Source organism: Mytilus trossulus, chromosome 4, assembly GCF_036588685.1.
Source record: "Mytilus trossulus isolate FHL-02 chromosome 4, PNRI_Mtr1.1.1.hap1, whole genome shotgun sequence".
NCBI classification, from domain to species: Eukaryota; Metazoa; Mollusca; class Bivalvia; order Mytilida; family Mytilidae; genus Mytilus; species Mytilus trossulus.
In genome coordinates, this window is record NC_086376.1 from 74,611,926 (window position 1) to 74,624,713 (window position 12,788).

At 32.0% G+C, this 12,788-nt stretch overlaps 1 protein-coding gene across 8 annotated transcripts in view; it reads right to left on the reverse strand.

The window, feature by feature from the left end:
- LOC134715965 (kinase non-catalytic C-lobe domain-containing protein 1-like) overlaps positions 1 to 12,788 on the reverse strand; it is a 52,126-nt gene that overhangs the window by 10,511 nt on the left and 28,827 nt on the right. For all 8 annotated transcript variants that reach the window (XM_063578568.1, XM_063578570.1, XM_063578569.1 and 5 more), the window contains 11 exons: positions 12,132 to 12,246; positions 11,391 to 11,527; positions 10,359 to 10,517; positions 9,651 to 9,734; positions 7,426 to 9,155; positions 6,087 to 6,846; positions 4,143 to 4,275; positions 3,586 to 3,680; positions 3,035 to 3,240; positions 2,445 to 2,555; positions 132 to 279 (listed from right to left, as the gene is read on the reverse strand). In XM_063578568.1, coding sequence (XP_063434638.1) covers positions 132 to 279; positions 2,445 to 2,555; positions 3,035 to 3,240; positions 3,586 to 3,680; positions 4,143 to 4,275; positions 6,087 to 6,846; positions 7,426 to 9,155; positions 9,651 to 9,734; positions 10,359 to 10,517; positions 11,391 to 11,527; positions 12,132 to 12,246 — 3,678 coding nt within the window. The remainder of the gene's footprint in view (positions 1 to 131; positions 280 to 2,444; positions 2,556 to 3,034; positions 3,241 to 3,585; positions 3,681 to 4,142; positions 4,276 to 6,086; positions 6,847 to 7,425; positions 9,156 to 9,650; positions 9,735 to 10,358; positions 10,518 to 11,390; positions 11,528 to 12,131; positions 12,247 to 12,788) is intronic.

The following is a 12,788-nucleotide window of genomic DNA, read 5'->3' on the forward strand; positions in this document are numbered from 1 at the left end:
TTAGCAACGGCGTTGTCAGATTATTTTAAACTATAAGTTGAAATGTCCGTTTGATATCTTTCGTCTCTTTTTTAATCCTTATTTAAATACTACAATAAAAAATTTCAATCAATTTTGAATGTATTACTTACAGCTTCTTCCAGAAAGTTTTGAAGTGTATCAATCAGGTCAGAGTTGTCGTCAAAATCTACAGAATAAAATCCTTCCACCCAGAAATATAGTACATCTAATACTCTTTGTCTCAACCTCGTTAAATTAGATTCTCCTGATTTATTGTTCCTGAAAAATAAAAATAACTGTTTTCATTTTTTCTGCTTTTAATTCAAAGTACACAGATGCCCCACTCACACTATTATTTTCCATGTTCGATGGACTGTTAAATTGGGTAAAAAGTCTAATTTGGCATAAAAATTAGAAAGATCATACCATAGGGAACATGTGTACTAAGTTTTAAGTTGATTGGACAAACTTCATCAAAAACTACCTTGACCAAATACTTTAACCTGAAACTCGCACTTTCATGTTCTATGTTCAGTGGACCTTTAAATTGGGGTCAAAAGTCTAATTTGGCTTTAAAATTAGAAATATCCTATCATAAGGAAAATGTGTACTAAGTTTCAAGTTGATTGGACTTCAGCTTCATCAAAAACTACCTTGACCAAAAACTTTAACCTGAAGCCAGACAGATGGACCAATGAACGGACAGACGAACAGACGCACAGACCAGAAAACATAATGCCCCTCTACTATCGTTGGTAAGACATAAAAATATTTCATTACTGGGAATTTCAGAACAAATGTAGACTAAGTTGTTCAGTTAATTGGTATTATCAAAAGTACTACTAATAGTATAATTTACAAATTTCATGTTCATATATGTATTTAACAATGTGCTTCTTTATCAGATGGTTTGTATGTAAGGCCAGACTTTTTTTATTATCTGTTTAACGAGATCCGCCGACTCCACATTGTCCGATTTCAGAATAAAAATAAAAGTAGTCCTTCCGCGAAGGGACCGTTTTTTTACATTAAACTTTAACTCAGATCACTAGAGAGAAGTTCGTGTTCACTCAAATTTGTTAAGTGTAATAGAGATGAGGCAATCGGGGTCATGTTGTCCAATGAGTTACCGGAAGATGTTGGCATCAGCCGCATTATAACCAACGAGGCAGATGTTGAACCTGACATGCCGGTCAACGTTTTGGAAGAGTTTGGGTTTATATTTTTCCTTTGAAGAAGTATCGTAGTATGCATATTAAAATAGTATCAAAGATATCAATTAAAATCAATAATGCTTTTTGAATTTTGTGTATGGATGGGACCAAATCATTTGAAAAACCACTTTTTTTATTCACGTTCACCCCCTTTCACTTTCGCACCCTACAGGAGGGGGAGGACAGGGGGTACCCTTCTCCCTTCTCCCACCCCATTTCTCCTTTCTCCTTTCCCTGTTCTCCTTTCTCCCATTAGAATAAAACATCTCCTTTTGATATTTTTTCTTGAAATATTAGATCATTTTTTAAAAGGAGAGATATTTTATTTTTTCTCCTTTCTTCAACTTTTTCTCCTTTCTCCCAGCCTTCCTCTCCTTTCTCCTACCCCCTTTCTCCTTTCTCTCACCCTCTTTCTCCTTTCTCCTACCCCATTTCTCCCTGTCTCCCTTACCCCTGTCCTCCCCGTCCTACAGTACACGTTTGCACCCTACACCGGAATAAAACTTAGGAAACTCAAGCTGGTAGCTCAGACCAAATTATTCCTAAATGATGTTTGTATTTTGAACTAAATTTTATCAAAATTTTAGTAGCCCAGCTCACAATCTAGAGGTCTGTTTTCTTCCATTGTTCTTGTATTTTGATAAATTCTTAAAAAAAAAAAAAAAAAAAAAAAAAAGGTCACTTAGATTGGGTTTTTTTTAATTTTTAGTGTCGACTGGACCAATTTTGCACTTTTATTTTTATTTTTTTTTCGTCCCCTCGACCCTATTTTTTTACAAATTTTCTCGTTAAACAGATAATAAAAAAAGTCTGGCCTAAGAATCACAACAAATCTCTCCAATAAGTAAGCAATACACATTTTATAATTGTGTTGTTGGTATACCGTCTCATTGACAAATGAATACCTTAAATCTTCTTTCAATCATATCTTTTTCATTCTTTTCATTGCAATTTTAAGAAGATAACAAAATTTGATAATAATATGGTACCAACCACATTTGGCTTGTTTAATTTTCATAAAATTTTGACAAAAATATCAACTTGAACCACACACTTTATCAGAATTTTTTTTGGATATAATAACAGTTTGACCAACTAAAATTTTGATCATTGAGTAGATAAATATTCCCTTAACAATAGAACGTGATTAAAACTTTCAGCTGATTTTTGAGAGTTATCTCCCTGTAGTGTTATGCCCCACCTTACAGCCTACAGATCTGTGTAACTTACCCTTTAGCACTCCTATATTTGGTAATAAGAAAGTTCATAACATCTGTCTGTGATACAAAATATCGGAAACAAAATAAATACTGGTGGATATATCCAAAACTTAACGCAGTCCTGTAAAATAATAATAAAACAATCTTTTAAGATGAAAGATGTGTGGTAAGCAATTTTTTAAACAGTTACTATAAATTCATTTAATCTGAGTACCAATATTCTTGGATGAAAAAAAACCATATAAATTTATGGATATTTTTGTTTATTTTTAAAATATAAAAACTACATAAAATTAATATTATATAAACACTTTAATTAAACTATGTTTTTAAATGACAAAAAACTTATGTCACAGGCCTTAAATGTTTTGTTAGAAACTGTAATATTATATAAAACAAGTTTATAATAATATTTTAAAGCACATAATGTGGTATTTAATTATTATAAATATCCGTTACAATAGACCACTTTCGAGTTCATCCGTCACCTGAAAAAACTCGTTAATTATACGCGCCTTTATCACCGTCATTTGTGCGTTTAGGGGCGTCGTCACTTCCCTTCCAATGTTGAGCGAGTGGAAAAATAGCATGAAAACTTACGATGAGAAGAGATATGACATGAGACCATCTGTCATTCCTGCATGTAAAGCCTGTATCTCACAGCCTGTCTGTGGTTCCCGTAAGATCTGGAATTGGAGTAAGGGGTTGTCCTGGCAAGGTTTTAGTTTAAGGGGCTGGTCAGGATCACATGTTACCACTGAGTACAAATAGGTTGGATGAATACTAGATAACTCAGTTACTGACATCTGAAAAATTAAAAGATAAACTTGTCATTGCACAGCGAAGCTAAAATGAACGAACCAGCTTGTTGCTTTGAAATTGAAGTGTGTAATAAAGTATGAAAATATTTCTAAACTCAAGTTACCACAAGACATAATTTAAATGTTATAATTTTTATACAACTAAGGTTCTACAACTCTGGAATGAAAAATCTGAAATGGTCAAAATAAGACAAATCTTGTTTTGATGGAATCAAAACTTGTAAACAAAATTTAACATCATTTAAATAAATTTGAGTAAGGGCAGTTAAATGAAGAGACAGACACTCAATAGCTATCCATAATGCAGGCATATGAAAACTGTTTTCTTACCTGTAAATGTGTTTGACAAAGTTGTAAGAAATGTATTTTTGCAGCCATTTCATCTAAATCTTTACAAACTTGCAGTAATGTTGATTTCTGTTCACCTGTCAAAAGATATGATGAAAACTGATAAACACAAATATCAACAATTTATTGTTAAAAAAAGGTCAAGATATAAAAAGTTTATTACACAGCACTTTGAGGCTGACATCCCTCCTAAATGTTAAACTTGTGGCTAAAAATTCAATGCAATTTTTCATAAAACCACATTAACTAGGGACCAGACTGATTTAAGAATTTGTTCAGCACATTACTGATATTTAAACCTTTCATATAAATTTGATGAAAATTTGCTAAGAAATTAAATAGTTTGAACTTCCTCAATGAAGGAAAGTTTAACTAGTATACACATCAAACTCAAAATAATCTTATTCCCCTCGGATTCTTATGTCATGGAATAATCCCATTCACCTCAGATTTTAATGTTATGGAATGACAAAATCAAAGAATAATAACCTACGCTTGTCTGACGAGTTCAGAAAGAAGCAACAAGAAAATACAATTACCTTTATCAGATTTTGAACTTTCTGTCAGCTTAAAGTAAAAGTTTTCTGTTTTCTTTTTCTGTCTTTTCTCCATCATTACTTGCTGCTCTAGGGCAGACAACTCTGACTGCAATGAACTGGCATTTTCCTCATCCTATAAATGAAATTCATAACATAACTCAATATCAATAAAATGCTTTATTCAGTAGAAATTAATGTTATATGGAAGACTTCCATAAATGCAAAACAATGACTCTGTGTCTATTTTTTAAACTATCATGAAATGCTGAAATTAACTATAAAAATTCAAAATAAAAGTTAAATGTATTTTCAGATTATCTTTTTAATTTAGCATGTTTAGTATTTGTATGATTGAAAAATCTCATCAAAATTGTAGATTTTATGAACTCTATATCTGGTCAGAAATATTTTGTATTCATCTCCTTCATTTATTCTTATGTCAACTCAGCTAACGTATTTCTTAACAGACAGTATTATCAATCAGAAATATCTACTCAAGCCGAGTGATGTTGAATTTGAATTGTTCATTTTACTGGAAAGTACTAAGATATTTCAATTTTTCAATAAAGTATTCCTGAATATAAAACCACAATTAATTTGCGACCATTTATTAATATACCTGCCAATTTATGAACTGTTGAAAAAAATAATTACAGGCAAAATATTTTAAATATCAAGAGTTTTTCGACATTTGAATATTTAAACTTGAACTGGTATCTTAAAAATCATTTGATTAAGGATTGTGATGATATTTATTATTATATTGTGCCTGTTAATTTTCATCTGAAACACCATATTAATTATAAATATGTAAGACAAAATATATCTAGCATCTATTACCACATGATATAATATTAAATAATTCCTTGATTGAACATAACCTTTTTGAATATTATTGGTTCTGATATGGACCATATGGGCTGAAATTTTAGTTTTAATACATTAAACTCTTATTCAAAATATTCCTTCATGCAACAAAAAAACAAACCATGCAAATCTAAGCATCATTTTTGTTAAACTGTCAGCATTAAATATCCAAAGCCCAATGGCCCACATCATTTGTTCCAATATTTCTTGATTATATCATGCTAATGTCTTCCTGTACATGCATAATTTACCTCAAGATCTTCATTTATCACCTTCAAATACATTTTTTTAAACTAAATTATGAAAATCCAATTCTGCTGCAGCTAAAGATTTTTTTTGGCAAAAGGTTGACTTTTTTAATAATTTAACTCCAAGCACTGAGCTGAATGAAGTTACAAGTAGCTAGAACAATACCAGTTGTTTCTATCAAACCTCACAGAACGATTACAACCACATCATCTGTAAATCAATTTTAGAATTTTGTACTTTTAGTCAATTCTGACAGGGTATTTTTTTGTATACCTCTGAGAATCATGAATAAAATGTGTTAGAAATGCCAAAATCACAATATCCAAAATCTATATTTTCTAAAGGAAATCCAGGGTCAAATGTCAAATTGAGAGAAGGCTTATTCCTGAAAATTTCGAGCATGAAGAATTGACATTAATAATTCATTTTAGGACTTGACAATAACATGCATAAAATCACACTTAATATTTTACATTAAAGAAAACAATAATATCAAACATTCTATGAAAGGCATTTTAAAATGAATTTGTCTGATAATTTGAGTTAGAACTTCCTTTGTATATTTTTTTAAATGTTCTTAGTTGTAAAAATATTATGTTATGAGAGCAAATCAATAAAAAGTTTGCATTCAGTTGGCAAGCCTGAAAATGTTTGTTTTATATGTATCAAGACCCCAAAAATAATGAAATTACAAATTAAAATGATCCACACAATGCCATAAGGTTAAAACCAGGCAGTGGTTTAGGAAATTGCCTAAACAAAATGATCATTTAACAACAGCTGTTTTCACTACCCAGGGTATAATAAAAAGTTTATAAACACACTTACTATACTCTGAACGAATTTTTCCATATCTGGTGAAAAATTCAACTGCATTGTGGCATAATGGTAAACAACATTACATTTCCTTGTATGAAGTGGTATCTCTGTTCGTACGTTATCCACTAATGATAATTGAGAAAGATGCCGAGTCAAATTACTTCCCTTACTTAACATTCCACTATCAGCAGAAAACACACGATTTTGATTTGTTTTTTTATTTTTACGATAAATCCCATGTTCTGATTTTTCCGTTTGACTATCCGATTTGTTGCTTTCTTCTGTTGACTCATGTGAACGATAACTTCGTTGACTATCAGAATTATTTCCCAATGTCCTATCAGAATTATTTCCCAATGTCCTATCAGAATTATTTCCTAATGTCCTATCAGAATTATTTCCTAATGTCCGCACACTATTATTTTCCATTGGAATATTATTCTTACTAACATCACGGTTTGGAGTTACCTCCCTTTCCCTAAGTTTATCATTAGAATTATCTGATACTAAGGTATCATCACTAAGCCTATCAATATTATTTGGCACATTTTGTTCAGACACATTATTAAATGATGAATTTTTAGATTTGTCGTGATGATGTTTACGACGAGGTCTACGCCTCCTTTCGTAATTTTCATTGTCTGTGGAATCTGATGTTTCCGGCTGATGTAGTCGTTGATGAAGTGACAATGGTCTTTGACTAGGAAGATCTCTTTGGTTTTGAACCTGAACAGAGGGTTCTAAGACAGTAGGCTGAACCTGAGGTGATCTATTAAAGAGAAAAGTTCATGAAATATATTTCTATTTATACATTTAATAGGATTTCTTTTGCAGCTACAAGGTACTTCTTTTAATGTTTAAACATAGTGCATTACATTGGAAATCATAAATTACTTTTATCTAACTTAAATTTATCTACTTTAATATGATTTCATTCTATGTTTACAACTAACGGTTTGTGGTGCAAATCTAGTGACCCTAAACAGGTTGACAGACATAAATCAATCTTAAATTGGGTGCCTACCAACCACACTCTGTATAATATGTGCCTGTCTCAAGTCAGGAGCTTATTATTTAGAGGTTGTAAATGATGCTGTATATCACATTTGTTTTAAATTTTAACTTATTGTTTTGAACATAAATCAAGTCTTAGTTTTGAATTGTTATACATTTGTGGTTTTGGGACCTGTTATGGCTTGCTATCCCTTTTGGTTTTGTTCATTGTGAAAGGTTGTACCAGGACCTACAGTTGCTGACTTCTATGTTGTTTAGTCTCTTGTGGAGAGTTATCCAATTGGCAATCAAATCATACCACATCTTCTTATTTTCATCTTAAAACCAACCTTACCTGTTAGATGCATTGACTGAATCATACAGACTCATCAACAAATCTGGTGCCCAATAAATGTCACAGTATTTCTCAGTTATTGCACTAGCAAATGTTTCCCACTTAAGATTCCCTAAAGAAGCTATATATTCCGCAGTGGCTAAATCCTCCACACCATTTTCCATATACCCATCAAATGCAAACTCCTCCCTTAACAAGTGAATAACACGTCCTAATTTCTCTTGTTGTGAACTGTGGACGTTATTCAATAATCGTTCAACCATACTTCCTGCGGCAGGAGGTTTATAAGCACCATTTACACTACTAATACCACTATCTTTAGATGCAGACGGAGACGATGACTGGGATTCAGAAATCGGTGGCTGCATTAACACCTGATTATCTGCCCCTGATTGTTTATGAGGTATGTGTTGATTGCTAGAACGTTGTAATGAGTCAAACTGAATGTTTTGATGATTGCCCCTGTGAAGAACAGTATCATCATAAGATCCAGGTTTGATCTCAAATGCTGACAGATGACTAGAATGTCTTTTTATGGCTTCACCATCTGAATGAAAGTGTTCATCATTAATCATATGTGCAGATTTAGATCTCCATAGATTGCTAGTTTCTGCTGAATGATCTACATGTCGAGCACTATGAACTCTCCCTGTATTCTTAGCTCTCATGTTTGCAGTTTTTTGTAATAGATTTTTAGCTGCTCTTCCAGGTCTCCCCGACCTACTAGCATTTGGTGAACTATCCATATCACCACTTGTATTTAAAGGAGATTGATTTAACACAGTGAAGTTTCCATGCATTTTCTGACTTTTGGCAGAATCTGATAAATATCCATAATCATTTACTGTTGGCTGAGGAAATGGCACAGGCATTCCAACGGGTACCAACTGCACAAACCCAGTTCTTGGATCCTGTTGCAATTGAACCTGCATCGGGTAACCCCCTGGTACCATTCCACCTCCATACTGTGGTAAGGTCACAGTTTGTCCTACTACATGTTGCTGATATTGTGATGGAATATTTAAATTTGGCCACATCTGTGGTGGCGGCATTTGTGGTGCCATAAACTGATTATTCTGATTCTGAACCCAGTCTGCTGTATCAACCTGTGACGGTTTTTGTTCTGATTTACCCATAAAATTTTGTAAATGCTGAGCAATAGCAGACGCCAAAGTATCTGTATCCACTTGTGTGCCTCGTTTCTGAACTTCAGACAATAAATTTTCCAACGCTCCCATGCCATCTTTCTTATTAGATTTATCCTCATGACTATCATCATTTGACGATTTCTGTGTTGATGATTTTTTGGGACTATGATACTGTTTAGATTTTGGTTTTGGTGACCGAGGTGGTGACCCAGGCTCAGCTTCATCATCTTTTCCACCAGAAGGTTGTCTATGTTTCATCAAATTCTTTTTCAATTCTTTTAATTTTTTCACAACCTCTTTGTCCTTTTCACTTGGTTGACAATCATTGGTAGGACTTTTTTCCTTTCTGACTTCTTTCTTTTCTACTGGTGTTTCAGTTCTATGTAAAACAATAGGCTTGAAATGAGTTGCTGTTGATCTGTAAGCAGTTGGAATGGTCTTGGAAGGTTCATCAGGTTTTACTGGAACAGGTTTCTTTGGAACAAAAGCTGACTCCACAGTAGTTTTGATTGGTCTAAAAGCTGATCCCATGTCAATCTCCGGTGTTTCTTCATGTTTGTTAGAATTTTCTTCTTGTTCAATCTGTAAGTATACAGACAGTAAGAAGTAGGCCAAAATGAATGTTGGTATAAACATTTGTACATGTAGCGTTCCTAGCATAGATTCTTAATTTAACATTTAAATGTAATCACAGTAAATATGTGATCCTGAGATTGTATAGAAGCACTTTTGCAAACAAAAGTTAATAATTTTATCTTTTCTGACTATACAAAATAATTCATTGGTGCTGTTGTGCTCAATGTTTATTATATAAAATATTCAAATATTTCAAGAAATTACACTGTTTTTAGGTTAGAGGTGTTAAAATCTTGCAAATCTAACATATGAAGTATGGTAACGTCACTTTAGTGATATCTCATTTCTTTTCAACATGTACATTTAAAGGCTTTACTTTTTGATACAGGTTGTAAAATGTTTTTTTTTTAATTTTAAATATTATCAATGTTTTTGTCTCTGTTAACTTAAGAAACATATATTTTCATCTATGTTGTATTTTATTTCACATAAAAACCATACCAGTCTTAGTTGTGTATCCTGGAAGAGTTGTTGTAATATCAATGCAGAAGATTCCCCTGTTCTACCATCATGGATGCCACATATCTAAAACAAATCAATATATTATTTATATCTGATTTTAGTTTTTTATACATCTTAGCTAGTTTATTGTTTGGCATTAAAAACATATCTTTCAGTAGTCTATTTAGTTTGAAGTATAAATTGGAAGGCCTAAATATAGCAATTTCATTTAACTTGTTAGCTTTTTGCTTTATAGTGAATATAAAATTTGGAACCTCAAGTTTTTTTTGTTGTGTAAAATTAAACAAAATGGAATACTGAAAATTTTTAAATTATAATGTGCATCTATTTTTGTGATTTTGTCATTTTAGACTAAAATATTGTTTTAATTTTGCGATATTGAGAAAAATCCTGTTTAATTCATATCAAAAATTTCAAAATACTAGTATAATTATTAGGATTATTAACCTGACGATTTTTTTGCAATAATAAAAACATCACAATAATTTCTGAATTTACAATATTTTAGCATCATCTGGGGTCAAAATTAAAATACATAGAAAGGTGATTCAATCCATGATATAAATCACCTGTTTTACATGGAATAGTATTAATTCTAAATCTCAGCTATTGGCAAAATGCATTTGACATATCAGAAACTGAACATCTAATGGGTAAGTGTCTTACTCTTAATGAAATTGTCAATACCTCTAAAGTGTCCTCTATACTGGGCCTCTGTGTCATGTCTGGATGAACTAACTGAGATAGTAACTCCTTCAACTCTGAAGAAATACCAAGGGAGGCTACTGATGAATGTTTGGCTCCTCCTGTACACCTCAAGGTAGTCCCAAGTCCATACAAACAAGCCTGTAACATAGACAGTATCATAATATGTAAATATATAACTCATGGCAATCCTCTGAAAAATGCATATGTCTAGTAATTTATAAAAGAAGGTAAGATGAGAAATCTTTGAGATAATATGAAACATTTTCATGGATGATTTTGCCTTGAAATAAATTAACCTAAAAGTCCCCTCACCCATTTCAAAAGTGTCATGTTCTACTGTCAATATAGAAATTTTCCTTTTAACACAAGTTACTTTAGAAATTTTGTTATAATTAATGTTATACTGTGGACTCATTATTATTCATTGGATACCAATTTTTGTGGGTTTCGTGGGTACAGTTTAACAACAAATTCAAATGTTCAAGGAATAACAAATTTTCAATAGGCTTTGTATACAGTGATTGGCAAAACCACGGACTCAAATTTCCACATATATATGCAAGTTATCAGCAATCAACAAAAATTGATACTCACTAAAATAAATGAATCCACAGTAATGCATGTTAAGATTTTTTCAGGTGACAAGGGTTCTGTATATACTCCTGTGTCTAACTTGCAATTGCTGATGTCAGCATAAAAGGAAGTGTTGACTGTTGAGTATGAATCCATTTATCAGTCAAGTATTTTAAGATTTTGACCCTGATGCTGTCTTTGGTCACAATAAAGCTTGTCCAAATTTCTTAAAAATTCCATGAAGGTTTGACAATTATTGATGTGTTAAAAAAGACTTTTGACCACAGATTTAACCAAAATGTTGATAACATCAATACAGTGATTTTAATTAGGTCTCAGTTTCACGATATACATTTTGCATACTCAACCAAAAAAATAATATGGGGTAGATTTACAGAAATAAAAACATTAAACAACATAAGTAATTCATTTTTATACCTTCTCTGAAAGTTCTCCTTTCTGTTGTAATTCAGGTGACATAAACATAACCTCCAATGGTTTATCCTCAGGTATGGCTCTGAAGGATATACTCCCATTATCTCGTACAAGTAGTGTGTCTAAAGACAGGTATGCAGCTGAAATCGAAAAGAAAAAAATACAATAATTTATATACCGCAATACACAAGTCCTATACTTTTTTATCTATCTAACTTTAATTTAGCAATAATAACCGAATAATTGTACAAATATTATCTAAATTCAAGTCATTCCCCTTTACCGCTTAATAATCATTTCAACCCATTTTTTCAGCTGTAAAATTAAAACATGAACTGATAGTGTAAGATCGTTCCTCCTCAATGGCTAGTTCACCTGGTAAAAATATGCCATTTTGATAATATTTTATGTTTGTTGCAATCAGTTAGCAAATATAGGTTTGCTTATTTATAAGTCTCCAACAAATGACCAAAATTACATGAATAATTTCCTTACCCTTTAGTTTTTTTCTCTGTCAAATTTATTTTTCCTTTACTGTTTTGTCATAAATCAGGCTGTTGGCGTTTTAGTTTGAATTGTTTTAAACTTTTCATTGCTGAATGCAGTGTGGTGACCTGTAGTTGCTTACATGCACATCATTCAGACTTAAGTGTTTAGTCGTCTCATTGGCAATCTTACCACACCTCTTTATTTCTTATATTGTCAACTAACATCATAGTTTTTAGGTAATTTATTAAAACTTACGTAGATGTTTCTTTTTCCTCTGTAGAGAGTAAGCCCCTTCTTTACAAACAGCCCACAGTTCCTCTTCTGATATATTCCTATCTATTGTCTCTAAGATCTCAGTAATTGTATAACCCTGAAAGTAAATTGTTCATATAAATATAATTAAAGCAATTGCAAAAAGTCCAGTAAAGGAAATTGTACCAATAACACTTATTTAAACGAAATTTCACTGCATACTTTGATTGGTCTTAGACCTCAAATTTCAAGTCGCAGATTACTCAAGAATCAACAAATCATATTTTGTGTAAGGTTCAAATGATTTGATGAAAGTTCTTGTTTGAAAGGGTTAGTGGAGTGATGACTTTGTTGTGCTTAGATTGATTTATTGCTATGTGATGTCCAGTGGCAAATAGCACATGTATATTCAAGTCGACAACATTCTAATGAATTATGAGTGTACCTGTTTTTTATATTAAAGTCTACATGCTGATATTGACAGGAAAAAAACAGCAAGTTCTCAAAACATAATATTTTGACTATTTTGACTCAAAGTCTTTGTTCATACTTTCACATTCTCTTATTGTAAATAATCAATTTTGAAGTCTTATGTTTGACCAATGTGAGAATCAAACCAATGACCAACTGCACTCAAGGCTACCACACTACCACAAGACC